This window comes from Coregonus clupeaformis, chromosome 29, assembly GCF_020615455.1.
Source record: "Coregonus clupeaformis isolate EN_2021a chromosome 29, ASM2061545v1, whole genome shotgun sequence".
NCBI classification, from domain to species: domain Eukaryota; kingdom Metazoa; phylum Chordata; class Actinopteri; order Salmoniformes; family Salmonidae; genus Coregonus; species Coregonus clupeaformis.
This window is the reverse complement of record NC_059220.1, coordinates 5,490,074-5,508,960: the sequence shown is the minus strand read 5'-3', so window position 1 is coordinate 5,508,960 and position 18,887 is coordinate 5,490,074. Positions and strand designations below refer to the sequence as shown.

Genomic DNA, 18,887 nt, shown 5'->3' with positions numbered 1-18,887 from the left:
GATCTATTCAGATTATTTAACACAGACACACACACACACACACACACACACACACACACACACACACACACACACACACACACACAGACACAGACACGGCTGAGGGCCATGAGGTAGCCTTTATAAGTCTTCATAGAGGTTGAATAGCTCACCTAGTTTCACATGTCCGTTGTCTGTAAGGAGGATATTAGCACCCTGAAGAAAAGAACCCAAACATCGAGCCGTTAGTCTCTCGGCCGTTCAGCAATGTGCTAATCCTAGTAGAGACAAATACTGCTACAATGCACTGCCTAGGAGAGTATATGTACGATGTTCCATCACGCTGAGGAACATAACAACAATAGCTGATCAAACATTTCCTCTTTGCATAGCTACAAACTATCGTGTGTTATATCATCTTTCACTGGTTGTTATAAAGTGCTTGTAATTGTGTAGCTAGCAGGCATTGCATTTTCCCTGCAATACTATAGTGAGTATTTTCAATTTACAATCTGTAGAAACAATGAGAATAGAAAGGTTCAGAACTTTTGTAAAACATCACAGTTGAAAAATATATGGCAAATATAAATCCTATATGGATGGTGTTAAGAGATAGATGGGTGGTGTTGAATGGAGCTGAAGGATGGGACTAATAACAACTAACAACAACTAATAACAACAAGATAACTAATGTAAAGCATACGGTGTCCATAATAAGTATATAGGTTATAGGTTGAGAGCTTTTGTGAAAGAGCAGTTAGAAAGATATGGCATATAGAAGCAAACCGGATGGACATCATGAAAATGATCGGAGAGGTTGAGGGTAGAGGAAGTTCAGGAGTAAAAACAAACTAAATAGAATTATTGTCAAATTGACTGTGTCCATAAAATGTATATAGTATGTATAAGCTGAAAGTAGAGGTCTAAGATTTGTTGTTCACTAGTTTACTCCAATTAGGGAAGGGGTGGTGGGGCTGGAAAGTAATAAAGGGAAATATATATTTTTAAAGGTTATGTGTATATATATATGTATGTATTTATATGTATGTATGTGTATATGTATGTATATATTGTGATGTCACGAGAGGCTGTGTCCTGGAGGGACGTTACATCCCCCTGAGGTGGCTGCAACCCCAGACAGCTATGGCTCCATCTGCTGGTATGGTCGGGAACTCCACCCCTCTATGGCCAATCTTCCCACGCAGCTGAAACAAATGAGGAGCTGATGAGCTGAAGGTTTGGGAAGGGAAGAGACAGTCTCCAAGCTGGGCTCTCTGGAGGACAAGAGTGCTGCACGTCCACTTCCAGGAGGAATATAAGGATTTGGAGATACTTACCTTTGGGGAAATACTCACCTTTGGATATATGCACCGGTGGAAATACGTGTGGGACATTTGGAAGGACGTTTTGCTGGGTTGGCCACTAGCTGCAACGTGGAAGACCGTAAGACTGGGGAAAAGTTATTTGAGCGAGGGAGAGTTATGATTTTGGATGTGGAAGAGACATCCCTGAACTGTTAACCCTTAAAGAGCCACCAGAGAACAGTATTGTGTTATACTTTCGTTAGTTTCCCAAGACCTTTAATAAAATCCTTGTTTTGGTTGAACCTGGTCTCCTTGCACTACTTGAGCAATCCCGCTGAAAGCTGTGTAGCCTCTCGTGACGTCACAGGTGGTGGAGAATACGGGCACGCTCAAGCGTTAATAGTGCATGTCAGAGGAGGATATCGAAGGTTTGATCACCCAGTTTTCCAAGTTGGCCGTAGGCTCCCCGCCCGACTGGAAATGGAGGACATATTGAAAGCCCTTGTTGCTGGCCAGCACGCCCAGATGCAAGCAAACGTGGCTCTCTTGGAGGAGCAGAAGAAAGCCAACCTTCTGAAGGCAGAGGAATTGCAGTTGCAGAGACAGAGGGTTGTCCAAAATACCCGCCCAATAAAGGCAAGTGACTTTATATCTAAGATGGGGAGCTACCGATGACATTGAGGCATACCTGCATGCATTTGAGGCCACGGCCACTAGGGAAGCCTGGCCCAAGCAACAGTGGGTTGGTCTGTTAGCCCCCTTTCTAACCGGGAATCACTGAATGCTGTCCGGGGACCTGGGCCCTGACCAGGTTACTGACTATGATGCCCCTGAAGTCTGAGATCCTCAGCAGATATGGACTCACAAAGTTTGGTATGGCCCAGCGCTCACAGCTGGACCTTCCAACCAGACCAACCTCCTCGGGCGCAGATGCATGAACTTGTCCGAATCGCAAGGAAATGGCTGGATCCGCAGAGGAATACAGCAGCGGGCGGTGGTGGAGGCCGTTGTGGTGGATCGTTACCTACGCGCCCTGCCTTATGAGGCAAAACGGTTCATCAGTCAACAGGCCTTGACCACGGCTGATCTGACCGGTGGAAGCTGTGGAAAAGTACCAGGCCACAGCGGAGATGCTGAATGCTTCCCGAAAAGACCCCAGGAGTGCGGCCCCACCACAAATGGGAAGAACCCGTCCAAAGGACCCCAAGGTCTCGAACCCAGCCACCGCCAGGACTTATCCCGGCTCCAGGGGGAGCCAGAAACCAGGCGGGTCCAAGAAGAGTACACCAGGAGGGGGAAACTCGACAGTGTTACCGTGTGTGGGGAGATGGGACATATCTCCTGGCAGTGTGGGAAACCAGCCGATGAACCTATGCCCACTGCGGAGTCCTCCAGCTCAGCACCCACACACCGTGTTGCCTCGCTCTTGGGAGTCGTAGATGGCGGCCCAGATCGACCCCCCACCTGCCCGGTAACTGTGAATCACCATGATGTGGAGGCCTTACTGGATTCTGGTAGCCGGGCCACCCTGGTGCGTGACGGATTTGGTGGGCCCAACGTGTCTGACCCCGGGGAAAGTCCTCCCAGTTTCCTGTGTCCATGGGGACACCAGAGAATACCCCATTACTGAACTTACAATGACCAGCACACGGGGAACCATACACACGACTGGCGGGGGTGGTTGATTCCCTCCCCTGCTCCCTGTCCTAATTGGACGAGACTGCCCAGCCTTTTACCCACTCTGGAGAGAGTCTCAGGAGAGGATAACCCAGTACCTCGGAAACGGCGAGGCAAGACTCATCCTGGGAAGGCTCCGGGGCAATCCTCCGAGTTACTCACTCCCGCCCGGGCTCTGATAGGGATGGCAGGTGCCCAGACCGACACCGAGACTGGTCCGGATACGGGAGAAGAGAACGCAGCCCAGGAAAGTGCTCCGTTCTCCAGTGAAGAAGACGTCCCAGGCACCCAAGAGCTTCCCCTCTCACAGGCCAGTATGGTACGGCTCAATTACAAGATCCTACTCTTGCAAATGCCTTAAGAAATGTGCAGGTATTAGAAGGTGTAGTGTTAGGTGATAAGACAACCCCTACTTACCCCCATTTCGCAGTAAACCGGGGGTTAGTATATCAGATAGTCAAGAAAAATGAGGAAGTGCATGAACAGCTTCTCGTGCCACAGCCCTATCGGGCCACAGTACTCAACCTAGCCCACACACACCCGCTAGGGGCCCACTTGGGGGTAGAGAAGACTAAGGAAAGAATCATGCAACGTTTCTTTTGGCCAGGAGTACACAAAGAGATAGAGAACTACCGCCGTAGTTGCCCTGAGTGTCAGCAGGTTGCGCCAAAGCCCACATATAGAAACCCGCTCATTCCCTTGCCCATTATCGAAACTCCTTTTGAGAGGATTGGATTAGACATAGTCGGGCCCTTACCGAAAAGTGCCAGGGGACATCAATACATTCTGGTCATTCTGGACTATGCGTCCCGGTACCCGGAGGCCATTCCGCTGAGGAAGGCTACATCCAGACAAATCGCCAAGGAGCTGTTCCGTCTCTCAACTAGTCTGGGAATCCCAAAAGAGATATTGACGGACCAAGGGACTCCATTCATGTCCAGGGTGATGAAAGAACTCTGTGCTTTACTGAAAATCAAACAGCTGAGAACCTCGGTCTACCACCCCCAGAATATATATTTGAGAGAAGAAAAGCATATGGGGGATTGGAAGTGATGCAGACAATTACATTGATGGAAGTTACAATCTATCTGCAATATTAAAGCAGATTTACCCCCTAAGAAAAAAAAAAAAATAAAAATACTATAGTGAGTAAGTCAGTATTGTGGCTGGGCTGGTCTATGATTGACAGGTCTGTCTGTCTGCTGGCATCCTGCAGCAAGGGGAGGGAGGAGGGGGAGAGAGAGAGAGAGAGAGAGAGAGAGAGAGAGAGAGAGAGAGAGAGAGAGAGAGAGAGAGAGAGAGAGAGAGAGAGAGAGAGAGAGAGAGAGAGCAGAGAGAGAGAGAGAGAGAGAGAGCAAGAGAGAGAGCAGAGAGAGAGAGCGAGAGAGCAAGAGAGAGAGCAGAGAGAGAGAGAGAGAGAGAGAGAGAGAGAGCAGCAGAGAGAGGAGAGAGAGAGAGAGAGAGAGAGAGAGAGGGGAGAGGGCAACGGAGAGAGAGAGAGAGAGAGAGAGAGAGGAGAGGGCAACAGAGAGAGGAGAGAGAGAGAGAGAGAGAGAGAGAGAGGGCAACAGAGAGAGGAGAGAGAGAGAGAGAGAGAGAGAGAGAGAGGAGAGGGCAACAGAGAATGAAAGAGAGCAGAGAGAGCACCACAGAGACAGAGAAGAGAGGAGCGAGAGAGAGGGCAGAGGAAACAGGAAACTCACTCTCTCTCTCTCTCTGTAGAAGTAGAGATAGGCTATGGACCTAACCCTGACCCACTGTGATAACACAGGCAGTACGATACTAGGCATGAACTGGGTTCAAGCTGAAACCACTGGCAGCAGTGACGCCATCAGTCACGTGCATCCGCAGTATACTTCACACCCCCAGCAAGCCATCCAGCCTCGCTCTTCCTGTGTCGACACGAACAACGTTCAGGGGTAATTTTGTAAGCTATGTGTTTTTACAATGTAATTCACACCTCATGTCTGCAGCATGAAGGAAGGTGTAAGAGCAGCACAGCCAGACAAGGCATTTTACACCTTCATTATGAACTAGCAGTGACATTTAGCCTCTCTGACATCCCTGTCAACATTTATCCTCTCTCTGACAGCCCTGTCAACATTTAGCCTCTCTCTGACAGCCCTGTCAACATTTAGCGCCTCTTGACAGCCCTGTCAACATTTAGCGCCTCTTGACTCCCCTGTCAACATTTTGCCGCTCTGACATTCCTGTCAACATTTAGCCTCTCTGACAGCCCTGTCAACATTTAGCCTCTCCGACATCCCTGTCAACATTTAGCCCTTCTGACATCCCTGTCAACATTTATCCTCTCTCTGACAGCCCTGTCAACATTTAGCCTCTCTCTGACAGCCCTGTCAACATTTAGCGCCTCTTGACTCCCCTGTCAACATTTAGCCTCTCTGACAGCCCTGTCAACATTTAGCCTCTCTGACAGCCCTGTCAACATTTAGCCTCTCTGACATCCCTGTCAACATTTAGCCTCTCTGACATCCCTGTCAACATTTATCCTCTCTGACAGCCCTGTCAACATTTAGCCTCTCTCTGACAGCCCTGTCAACATTTAGCGCCTCTTGACTCCCCTGTCAACATTTAGCCTCTCTGACATCCCTGTCAACATTTAGCCTTTCTGACATCCCTGTCAACATTTAGCCTCTCTGACATCCCTGTCAACATTTAGCCTCTCTCTGACATCCCTGTCAACATTTAGCCTCTCTGACATCCCTGTCAACATTTAGCCTCTCTCTGACATCCCTGTCAACATTTAGCCTCTCTCTGACATCCCTGTCAACATTTAGCCTCTCTGACTCCCCTGTCAACATTTAGCCTCTCCGACATCCCTGTCAACATTTAGCCTCTCCGACAGCCCTGTCAACATTTAGCCTCTGATTCCTATAAACAAATAACTATATATGTGTGAAAAAATAGATCTATATATATATGGATAGACTTCATAAATCATTATGAAAAGTATGGAAAATAAGTATTAAATTAAAAAAAATAGCAAGTAAAATTGAAAGAGAAAAGTGTGATGACAATAATGACACTCTTGATGTGCTATACACATTCCCCTCCAAAACATATTTGGCAATATCAGATTTCTTTCCCAAAAAGCACATATATGTTTCTTTGTTGCAAGTGAGAAAGTGTAAAGGAGAGAGCGAGAGTGTGTGTATGGTACTATAGAGTACCACAGTATGAGTCATATTACCCATAAAACCTAGCGGTCAAACATGGAAATGGTTCCAATCATTTTTCCACCATTCATTTTTCCCATTGGGGATTTTAGAAAGACTTCAAATAAGGGCTGTGTTTCGTGTAGGTTTACCCTGGCGTGACGTTTTGATAACCGTGTAAATCTCTCTAGGACAAGGTGACTTTTATCAATACATTCGCCTGTATTTACCCCCCAAAAAATGTAATGCTAATTAGCTGCTAATGTGGCTATCATAAATAGGTAAGAATCTCTGGATTAACTATCTAATGTTAGATAAATGTAATAATTAATAAATTGGCAATTTTTTTTGAAATGGACAATTCTTTGAACTGTCTTGTGCAAGTTTTAAATTGACACAATACCTGTTAGCAAAGGTGTCAGCTAGAGATGACGTGCAGGAGTTTGCAGGGATTTCTAGATTTGCATGTCTACTTCGATGTTAATTAGCATTTTTTAAATCTGAGAGTAAATAGAGACTAATATATTGATAAAAGTCACCTTGTCTGAGATTTACATGGTTATCAAAACGTCACGCCAGGGGGTAAGCCTACACAAAACACAGCACTTATTTTAAATATTTTTTAAAAAATCCTCTATGGGAAAAATGAATGGTAGGAAAAAACGATTGGAACCATTTCCCTGTTTGACCGCTAGGTTTCATGGGTATTATGACACCTCCACTGTGAGGCTCTATACCTTGATGTCACGATGCATCTTTCCCTTGGAGTGTAGATATCCCAAACCCTGTGAACGCAAAGAAAGAGCTAAGTTAGAGACTGGCTTGAAATGGCAAACTTGGGAGTCAACCAGAAGTGTAAAATACCTTAAGGGCCGGTTTCCTGGACCCGGATTTAAACATAGGTCTGACCTGAGCTGTGTTCGAATAGTCACACTAACAGCACTAACTGTACTATTTGTGATGTCAATTGAGAATGTAGTATGCTTATTGGTCATAGTATGGATTATAGGTCGTTTGCCAAATGTTACCCGGATGTCGTACTACATTCGCCAAAATAAGTAGTATACAAGCAGTGGACACTATTTCCGTGGTTTTAGGGCCCATAATGCAATTCTTCAGAAAATGGGCGTGGCTTCACAACATTTTCAGATTTGAAGAAAATGGCGGGAAAATATGCAGCCGAGAGCGGATACAAATGAATTGCTTTAACTAATTATCAGAAATGTTAAGAAAATGTTGAGCAATGTAATAAAGTAATGACTTTTCAAATAAGTTACGTTACACGTTGGCTGACAATTTGATTTTTGTTAGCTACGCTATCCTTACGAACCGCATAGCATATCATTACAGCAGTTGCCTGTATGTTAACTAGCTACCTAACTAACGTTAGTTAGCTACTAATACATCAAACCTACCAGTATATTAACTATATGCTATCTAACCAACTATCCAACGTTTATTGACTTGATTATTCACGTCATTCTTAGCTTAGCTAAGTGGTATAGTCGTTGTGCGTTCTCAATGGACATTGTTAATGAAGTCGTAAGATGTCTAGTTAGTAATTTGTTAGCTATGCTAACAAGCTAGCAAGAAGTTGCATAGCAACAGCATCAACTTCCGGAAAACAGGCGAAGCGCTAGTACGCTCAACTGAAAGGATACCGTTAATTTACAGTATACTAAAATGAAGTAATATAGTATGTAATATATACTCATTAAGTATGTAGTATACAGTTTGGGTATTCGAACACAGCTCTGGACTTAAAGGAAAATTCCACCCAAAAACGTTTAGAGGGTATTTGTTTCATTAGTCCATTGTTGATATAGTCCCAAAAATGTTTTACATGTCAGCAATCAAGTTTTTAAGATATAGAACTTTGAAAATACAGATATACAGTCAAATGCAACATAGGATGCAAAACGCAGCATCAAATGACACAAAAAGCATCATACCAGCTGTATTTCTGTATCATGAAAGTTATATATCTTGAAAACTTGATTGCTGACGTGCAAAACATTTCTGGGACTATCAACAATGGACTAATGAAACAAATATCAAAAGGTCATTTTTTTTTGGGGTGGAGTTTTCCTTTAAAAAGCACTTTACACGGAGATACCATTGAGCATAGTTTGTACTCCAGGGGGCTGTATGTATCAAAAGTAGGAGTGCTGAACTAGGATCAGGCCCCCCCCCTTGTCCATGTAACCTCATTCATTGTGATGTGATTCTAAATCAGTACTCCTCTGGACACTGCCCCAGGAGTAGGCCGAATCTGTGTCCAGGAAACTGTCCCTTAGTATAATTACCTGTATGGTCTCTCTGCAGACGTAGGCTATCTGCAGCTCCGATAGGGGACCCGTAACTGGGAAATGAAAAAACAGACAAAACATTACGGTTATGCTGCTGCTGCCCCAAAGGCCATTTGTATCGTTTATTATTAGGGTCAGATAGATTACAGTTTACAGACTGAATCCTAGGCAACAGTGGGGAGGGATGAAACATTTAAACAATAATAAACCATAATTTATGAGAGTAATAAATCTGACAATAATTTGACAGTATAACTGTGATGATGATATGAGAGAGACAGAGACCGAGAGCGAGAGAGAGAGAGAGCGAGAGAGAGAGAGAGAGCGAGAGAGAGAGAGAGAGAAAGAGAGAGAGACAGAGAGAGCGAGACAGAGAGAGCGAGAGAGAGAGAGAGAGAGAGAGAGAGAGAGAGAGAGAGAGACAGAGATCGAGAGAGAGACAGAGATCGAGAGAGAGACAGAGATCGAGAGAGAGACAGAGATCGAGAGAGAGACAGAGATCGAGAGAGAGACAGAGATCGAGAAAGAGACAGAGAGAGCGAGAGAGAGAGAGAGAGAGAGAGAGCAGAGAGAGAGACAGAGAGAGAGAGAAAGAGAGAGAGACAGAGAGAGCGAGACAGAGAGAGCGAGACAGAGAGAGAGAGAGAGAGAGACAGAGAGAGCGAGAGAGAGAGAGAGAGATCGAGAGAGAGACAGAGATCGAGAGAGAGACAGAGATCGAGAGAGAGACAGAGATCGAGAAAGAGACAGAGAGAGCGAGAGAGAGAGAGAGACAGAGATCGAGAGAGAGACAGAGATCGAGAAAGAGACAAAGAGACAGAGAGAGCGAGAGAGAGAGAGAGAGAGAAGATAACCAGAATAACAACACACCATGATATATGTCTTGTAGAGATCCTCCACCACAGTACTCCATACAGATCCACAGCTTCTCCCGGCTGATACAGGGAGGGAGATGAGACAGTTAAGAAAAACAGGAGACAGTTACGAGACAGTTAGGAACAGTAAAATAGACCATGGGTGTATTCATTAGTGTAAACCGTAGCAAAACGTGTTGCAATGAAAACTAGCGTGTCTTATTGAACAAGTTCAGGCAGGTCCTTTTTCAGCCTGTTTGCCTCCGTTTGGTTCCTAGCGAATAAACCCAGGGTTTACAATGAACACAGCTAAATAGTAAGCAGAACATGAATGGCCTGGCCTACCGTAGACACAAATGACCAAGAACAATATTATGGCCCTATAAAATCCGTTAAATGTTTTCCCAAATTCTGTTTACCCGTTTTGTTTTTCCAGGTTTCCGTTTTTTCAGGTTTTCGCTCTCAAAATCACACTTTTTAATAACAACAAAAACAAAATTGGATGTTCCAAGTCCACAACAATGCTTAAATCACATCAGGACTTTTAAGGTTTGGGAAAATCTACTTTTTGGTTGTTGTTGAGTTGATTCAACTGTGCACCAGCCAGAGACCATTGTTTGGCTAGCGATGTTTCTGTAGCGCTCATGTGATTGCAGGGTTTGCAAAACAGGAATTGATGCAAATAATCGTTATATACAGTGGGGAAAAAAAGTATTTAGTCAGCCACCAATTGTGCAAGTTCTCCCACTTAAAAAGATGAGAGAGGCCTGTAATTTTCATCATAGGTACACGTCAACTATGACAGACAAAATGAGGAAAAAATATCCAGAAAATCACATTGTAGGATTTTTAATGAATTTATTTGCAAATTATGGTGGAAAATAAGTATTTGGTCAATAACAAAAGTTTCTCAATACTTTGTTATATACACTTTGTTGGCAATGACACAGGTCAAACGTTTTCTGTAAGTCTTCACAAGGTTTTCACACACTGTTGCTGGTATTTTGGCCCATTCCTCCATGCAGATCTCCTCTAGAGCAGTGATGTTTTGGGGCTGTCGCTGGGCAACACGGACTTTCAACTCCCTCCAAAGATTTTCTATGGGGTTGAGATCTGGAGACTGGCTAGGCCACTCCAGGACCTTGAAATGCTTCTTACGAAGCCACTCCTTCGTTGCCCGGGCGGTGTGTTTGGGATCATTGTCATGCTGAAAGACCAGCCACGTTTCATCTTCAATGCCCTTGCTGATGGAAGGAGGTTTTCATTCAAAATCTCACGATACATGGCCCCATTCATTCTTTCCTTTACACGGATCAGTCGTCCTGGTCCCTTTGCAGAAAAACAGCCCCAAAGCATGATGTTTCCACCCCCATGCTTCACAGTAGGTATGGTGTTCTTTGGATGCAACTCAGCATTCTTTGTCCTCCAAACACGACGAGTTGAGTTTTTACCAAAAAGTTCTATTTTGGTTTCATCTGACCATATGACATTCTCCCAATCCTCTTCTGGATCATCCAAATGCACTCTAGCAAACTTCAGACGGGCCTGGACATGTACTGGCTTAAGCAGGGGGACACGTCTGGCACTGCAGGATTTGAGTCCCTGGCGGCGTAGTGTGTTACTGATAGTAGGCTTTGTTACTTTGGTCCCAGCTCTCTGCAGGTCATTCACTAGGTCCCCCCGTGTGGTTCTGGGATTTTTGCTCACCGTTCTTGTGATCATTTTGACCACACGGGGTGAGATCTTGCGTGGAGCCCCAGATCGAGGGAGATTATCAGTGGTCTTGTATGTCTTCCATTTCCTAATAATTGCTCCCACAGTTGATTTCTTCAAACCAAGCTGCTTACCTATTGCATATTCAGTCTTCCCAGCCTGGTGCAGGTCTACAATTTTGTTTCTGGTGTCCTTTGACAGCTTTTTGGTCTTGGCCATAGTGGAGTTTGGAGTGTGACTGTTTGAGGTTGTGGACAGGTGTCTTTTATACTGATAACAAGTTCAAACAGGTGCCATTAATACAGCTAACGAGAGGAGGACAGAGGAGCCTCTTAAAGAAGAAGTTACAGGTCTGTGAGAGCCAGAAATCTTACTTGTTTGTAGGTGACCAAATACTTATTTTCCACCATAATTTGCAAATAAATTCATAAAAAATCCTACAATGTGATTTTCTGGATTTTTTTCTCCTCAATTTGTCTGTCATAGTTGACGTGTACCTATGATGAAAATTACAGGCCTCTCTCATCTTTTTAAGTGGGAGAACTTGCACAATTGGTGGCTGACTAAATACTTTTTTCCCCCCACTGTAATTCTGCCTGGTTGGCATAGGCTATTTTGTATTTAACATTTAATTGAGAAGGTTTTCGGGAACCTTTCCATCTACCAGAAGACAGTTGTCATTACATTAGCATCGTCATTACATTAGCATCATTGCTAACGGCTACACAATGTGGTAGACAAACGCGCAGGCACACACACACAGACACACACAGACACACACAGACACACACAGACACACACAGACAGGCAATTCCTGTGCAGTTGCCTCTTCAGAAAGTTAAAGGAAAACACCAATCACTGATGCATTTTGTTCATGTCTTATGATATCTTGGGAAAATTTATGAATTTTCTAATAAATTCAATACATTTAGTTTATTTCCGATTAAGTTCAATACCTTTTTTTATGTTGTTGAATTCCGTTTTAACGTATGGATTTCTTAATTCCGCACGCGTTCTCAGCAATGTGGATTTTATAGGGCCCTACAATACGTCTCATTTTCTCTGATGCTGCGAGAAATAGATGACTGGCAGGGCAACATTGCTGCTAGAGCGATTCAATCTGCAAGTCATCCCAAATATATTTCTATATACACTACCAGTCAAAAGTTTGGACACACCTACTAATTCCAGGGTTTTTCTTTATTTTTACATTGTAGAATAATAGTGAAGACATCAATACTATGAAATAACACATATGGAATCATGTAGTAACCAAAAAAGTGTTAAACAAATCAAAATATATTTTATATTGGAGATTCTTCAAATAGGCACCCTTTGCCTTGATGACAGCTTTGCACACTCTTGGCATTCTCTCAACCAGCTTCATGAGGTAGTCACCTGGAACAGTGCAGCAATATCTAGCAAGTAATATCAGCTCAAATAAGCAAAGAGAAACGACAGTCCATCACTACCTTAAGACATGAAGGTTAGTCAATCCGGAACATTTCAAGAACTTTGAAAGTTTCTTCAAGTGCAGTCGCAAAAACCATCAAGCTTTATGATGAAACTGGCTCTCATGAGGACCACCACAGGAAAGGAAGACCCAGAGTTACCTCTGCTGCAGAGGATAAGTTCATTAGAGTTACGAGCCTCAGAAATCAGCAATTAACTGCACCTATGATTACAGCCCAAATAAATGCTTCACAGAGTTCAAGTAACAGACACATCTCAACAACTGTTCAGAGGAGACTGCGTGAATCAGGCCTTCATGGTCGAATTGCTGCAAAGAAACCACTACTAAAGGACACCAATAAGAAGAAGAGACCTGCTTGGGCCAAGAAACACGAGCAATGGACATTAGACTAAATTGGAGATGTTTGATTCCAACCTCTGTGTCTTTGTGAGATGCAGAGTAAGTGAACGGATGATCTCCGCATGTGTATTTCCCACCGTAAAGCATGGAGGAGGAGGTGTTATGGTGTGGGGGTGCTTTGCTGGTGACACTGTCTGTGATTTACTTAGAATTCAAGTCACACTTTACCAGCATGGTACCACAGCATTCTGCAGCGATACGCCATTCAATCTGGTTTGCGCTTAGTGGGACTATCATTTGTTTTTCAACAGGACAATGACCCAAAACACACCTCCAGGCTGTGTAAGGGCTATTTTACCAAGAAGGAGAGTGATGGTACGGCATCAGATGACCTGGCCTCCATAATCCCCCGACCTCAACCCAATTGAGATGGTTTGGGATGAGTTGGACCGCAGAGTGAAGGAAAAGCAGCCAACAAGTGCTCAGCATTACATTTTTGTCATTTAGCAGATGCTCTTATCCAGAGCGACTTACAGTTAGTGAGTGCATACATTTTTCATACTGGCCCCAGTGGGAAACGATACCACAACCCTGGCGTTGCAAGCGCCATGCTCTACCAACTGAGCTATAGGAGGCCCTATATGTGGTAACTCCTTTAAGACTGTTGGAAAAGCATTCCTCATGAAGCTGGTTGAGAGAATGCCAAGAGTGTGGAAAGCTGTCATCAAGGCAAAGGGTGGCTACTTTGAAGAATCTCAAATCTATTTTGATTTGTTTAACACCTTTTTGGTTACTACATGATTCCATATGTGTTATTTCATAGTTTTGATGTCTTCACTATTATTCTACAATATAGAAAATAGTAAAAAATAAAGAAAAACCCTTGAATGAGTAGGTGTGTCCAAACTTTTGACTGGCACTGTATGTATATATATATATATATATATATATATACAGTGGGGAGAACAAGTATTTGATACACTGCCGATTTTGCAGGTTTTCCTACTTACAAAGCATGTAGAGGTCTGTAATTTTTATCATAGGTACACTTCAACTGTGATAGACGGAATCTAAAACAAAAATCCAGAAAATCACATTGTATGATTTTTAAGTAATTAATTTGCATTTTACTGCATGACATAAGTATTTGATACATCAGAAAAGCAGAACTTAATATTTGGTACAGAAACCTTTGTTTGCAATTACAGAGATCATACGTTTCCTGTAGGTCTTGACCAGGTTTGCACACACTGCAGCAGGGATTTTGGCCCACTCCTCCATACAGACCTTCTCCAGATCCTTCAGGTTTCGGGGCTGTCGCTGGGCAATATGGACTTTCAGCTCCCTCCAAAGATGTTCTATTGGGTTCAGGTCTGGAGACTGGCTAGGCCACTCCAGGACCTTGAGATGCTTCTTACGGAACCACTCCTTAGTTGCCCTGGCTGTGTGTTTTCGGGTCGTTGTCATGCTGGAAGACCCAGCCACGATCCATCTTCCATGCTCTTACTGAGGGAAGGAGGTTGTTGGCCAAGATCTCGCGATACATGGCCCCATCCATCCTCCCCTCAATACGGCGCAGTTGTCCTGTCCCCTTTGCAGAAAAGCATCCCCAACCATGCTTCACGGTTGGGATGGTGTTCTTGGGGTTGTACTCATCCTTCTTCTTCCTCCAAACACGGCGAGTGGAGTTTAGACCAAAAAGCTCTATTTTTGTCTCATCAGACCACATGACCTTCTCCCATTCCTCCTCTGGATCATCCAGATGGTCATTGGCAAATTTCAGACGGGCCTGGACATGCGCTGGCTTGAGCAGGGGGACCTTGCATGCACTGCAGGATTTTAATCCATGACGGCGTAGTGTGTTACTAATGGTTTTCTTTGAGACTGTGGTCCCAGTTCTCTTCAGGTCATTGACCAGGTCCTGCCGTGTAGTTCTGGGCTGATCCCTCACCTTTCTCATTATCATTGATGCCCCACGAGGTGAGATCTTGCATGGAGCCCCAGACCGAGGTTAATTGACCGTCATCTTGAACTTCTTCCATTTTCTAATAATTGCGCCAACAGTTGTTGCCTTCTCACCAAGCTGCTTGCCTATTGTCCTGTAGCCCATCCCAGCCTTGTGCAGGTCTACAATTGTATCCCTGATGTCCTTACACAGCTCTCTGGTCTTGGCCATTCTGGAGAGGTTGGAGTCTGTTTGATTGAGTGTGTGGACAGGTGTCTTTTATACAGGTAACGAGTTCAAACAGGTGCAGTTAATACAGGTAATGAGTGGAGAACAGGAGGGCTTCTTAAAGAAAAACTAATAAGGTCTGTGAGAGCCGGAATTCTTACTGGTTGGTAGGTGATCAAATACTTATGTCATGCAATAATATGCAAATTAATTACAAAAAAATCATACAATGTGATTTTCTGGATTTTTGTTTTAGATTCCGTCTCTCACAGTTGAAGTGTACCTATGATAAAAATTACAGACCTCTACATGCTTTGTAAGTAGGAAAACCTGCAAAATCGGCAGTGTATCAAATACTTGTTCTCCCCACTGTATATATATATATATATATATATATATATATATATATATATATATATTATTTTTTTTACCCCTTTTTTCTCCCCGATTTCGTGATATCCAAATTGGTAGTTACAGTCTTGTCCCATCGCTGCAACTCCCGTACGGACTCGGGAGAGGCAAAGGTCGAAACACGAACCTGCTTCTTGACACACTGCTAGCTTAACCCGGAAACACCGTACAACTGGCGACCGAAGTGAGCGTGCATGCGCCCGGTCCGCCACAGGAGTCGCTAGAGCGCGATGGGACAAGGACATCCCGGCCGGCCAAACCCTCCCCTAACCCGGACGACACTGAGCCAAATTGTGCGTCACCTCATGGGTCTCCCGGTCGCGGCCGGCTGCGACACAGCCCGGGATCGAACCCGGATCTGTAGTGACGCCTCAAGCACTGCAGTGCCTTAGATACCTCTGCTCTGGAAATATCAAGTATCACATCCTCATCTCCCTCAGCTACAGACTATCACTTCCTCACGTCACTCAGCCACAGACCGCTGGAATGGTATTTAGTGTCCTTGGGCCCTACAGGTCAAACGTAGTGCACTACACAGGGAATAGGGTGCCTGGTATTGAGTGTTGTCTTGGCTCTTACCAGAGGTAACTCCCGAAGTAGGCCACTATGTTGTGGTGCATGCATTCCTTCACCATGAAGATCTCCTGCTGGATGATGGAGAAGTCGTCCCCTGGAAGCAGAGACACAGAGAGTGAAAGAGAAACCAGACGCAGAAAAACACGCTTGCCCTGTGCGCACACAGACAACACACACGAAAGAGAGAGAGAGAGAGACACACGACAGACACACACGAGAGAGAGAGAGAGAGACACACACGAGAGAGAGAGAGACACAACAGACACACACGAGAGAGAGAGAGAGACACGACAGACACACACGAGAGAGAGAGAGAGACACGACAGACACACACGAAAGAGAGAGAGAGACACACGACAGACACACACGAGAGAGAGAGAGAGAGACACACACGAGAGAGAGAGAGACACAACAGACACACACGAGAGAGAGAGAGACACGACAGACACACACGAGAGAGAGAGAGAGACACGACAGACACACACGAAAGAGAGAGAGAGAGAGACACACGACAGACACACACGAGAGAGAGAGAGAGAGAGACACACACGAGAGAGAGAGAGAGAGACACACACGAGAGAGAGAGAGAGACACGACAGACACACACGAGAGAGAGAGAGACACACGACAGACACACACGAGAGAGAGAGAGAGAGACACACACGAGAGAGAGAGAGAGAGACACACGAGAGAGAGAGACACACGACAGACACACACGAGAGAGAGAGACACGACAGACACACACGAGAGAGAGAGACACACGACAGACACACACGAGAGAGAGAGAGAGAGACACACACGAGAGAGAGAGAGAGAGAGAGACACAACAGACACACACGAGAGAGAGAGAGAGACACACGACAGACACACACGAGAGAGAGAGAGAGAGACACACACGAGAGAGAGAGAGAGACACAACAGACACACACGAGAGAGAGAGAGACACACGACAGACACACACGAGAGAGAGAGAGAGAGACACACACGAGAGAGAGAGAGACACAACAGACACACACGAGAGAGAGAGAGACACACGACAGACACACACGAGAGAGAGAGAGAGAGACACGACAGACACACACGAGAGAGAGAGAGAGAGACACACACGAGAGAGAGAGAGACACACGACAGACACACACGAGAGAGAGAGAGACACGACAGACACACACGAGAGAGAGAGAGAGAGACACACACGAGAGAGAGAGAGAGAGACACAACAGACACACACGAGAGAGAGAGACACACGACAGACGCACACGAGAGAGAGAGAGAGACACACGACAGACACACACGAGAGAGAGAGAGAGACACACGACAGACACACACAAGAGAGAGAGAGACACACGACAGACACACACGAGAGAGAGAGAGACACGACAGACACACACGAGAGAGAGAGAGAGAGACACACGACAGACGCACACGAGCGAGAGAGAGAGACACACGACAGACACACATGAGAGAGAGAGAGAGAGACACGACAGACACACACGAGAGAGAGAGAGAGACACACGACAGACACACACGAGAGAGAGAGAGAGAGAGACACACGACAGACACACACGAGAGAGAGAGAGAGACACACGACAGACGCACACGAGCGAGAGAGAGAGACACACGACAGACACACATGAGAGAGAGAGAGAGAGAGACACGACAGACACACACGAGAGAGAGAGAGACACACGAGAGAGAGAGACACACGACAGACGCACACGAGAGAGAGAGAGACACACGACAGACGCACACGAGAGAGAGAGAGAGACACACGACAGACACACACGAGAGAGAGAGAGAGACACACGACAGACATACACGAGAGAGAGAGAGAGAGAGACACACGACAGACACACACGAGAGAGAGAGAGACACACGAGAGAGAGAGACACGACAGACACACACGAGACACATTCCCCTTTGAGTAACGATGGGTACTCTCCATAATGGTACTTCTCCATATTAAATTGAGGAAAAAGTTCAAGCACGTTGGACAGAACGAACACTCACAATTTTTGGGAGATCACTCAATCTTTCCCCTTGCCTTGCCAAGCTTCAAACCACAGAACATTTTACTCCATTTCAATGTGGCTGGATGAATTAATACTTCCACAGTGTAGCATACCACTGCATGCAGCACATAGACTAAATGAACAAAATGGTGTCCTATAAACGCATATGTACAGTGCTTAGGTAGCTACTAGCTAATGTAAAGAATAAATCACTACTACTGCTGTTACTACTACTGCTACTACTGCTACTACTACTACTACTGCTGTTACTACTACTAATGTTACTACTGCTACTACTACTACTGCTGTTACTACTACTACTACTACTGCTGTTACTACTACTACTACTACTACTGTTACTACTACTACTAGTACTACTACTGCTACTGCTGTTACTACTACTGCTGTTACTACTACTGCTGTTACTACTACTACTACTACTGTTACTACTACTACTGTTACTACTACTACTACTGCTACTGCTGTTACTACTACTGCTGTTACTACTACTACTACTGTTACTACTACTACTACTACTGTTACTACTACTACTACTGTTACTACTACTGCTGTTACTGTTACTACTACTACTGTTACTACTGCTACTACTGCTGTTACTACTACTACTACTACTACTGTTACTACTACTACTACTACTATTACTACTACTGCTACTGCTGTTACTACTACTACTACTACTACTGTTACTACTACTACTACTACTACTACTACTACTACTACTACTACTACTGCTACTGCTGCTACTACTACTACTACTACTGCTACTGCTACTACTACTACTACTACTGCTACTACTACTACTGCTACTGCTACTGCTGTTACTACTACTACTACTACTGCTGTTACTACTACTACTACTACTGTTACTACTA

General features: G+C 44.8%; 1 protein-coding gene across 2 annotated transcripts in view; it reads right to left on the bottom strand.

The window, feature by feature from the left end:
• The window catches only part of LOC121544581 (mitogen-activated protein kinase kinase kinase kinase 5), a 141,913-nt gene that overhangs the window by 80,374 nt on the left and 42,652 nt on the right, over window positions 1-18,887 (bottom strand). For both annotated transcript variants that reach the window (XM_041854541.2, XM_041854542.2), the window contains exons 5-9: window positions 15,989-16,079; window positions 9,316-9,380; window positions 8,443-8,498; window positions 6,874-6,921; window positions 153-195 (exon numbers count right to left, since the gene is read on the bottom strand). In XM_041854541.2, the coding sequence (XP_041710475.1) occupies window positions 153-195; window positions 6,874-6,921; window positions 8,443-8,498; window positions 9,316-9,380; window positions 15,989-16,079 (303 nt within the window). The remainder of the gene's footprint in view (window positions 1-152; window positions 196-6,873; window positions 6,922-8,442; window positions 8,499-9,315; window positions 9,381-15,988; window positions 16,080-18,887) is intronic.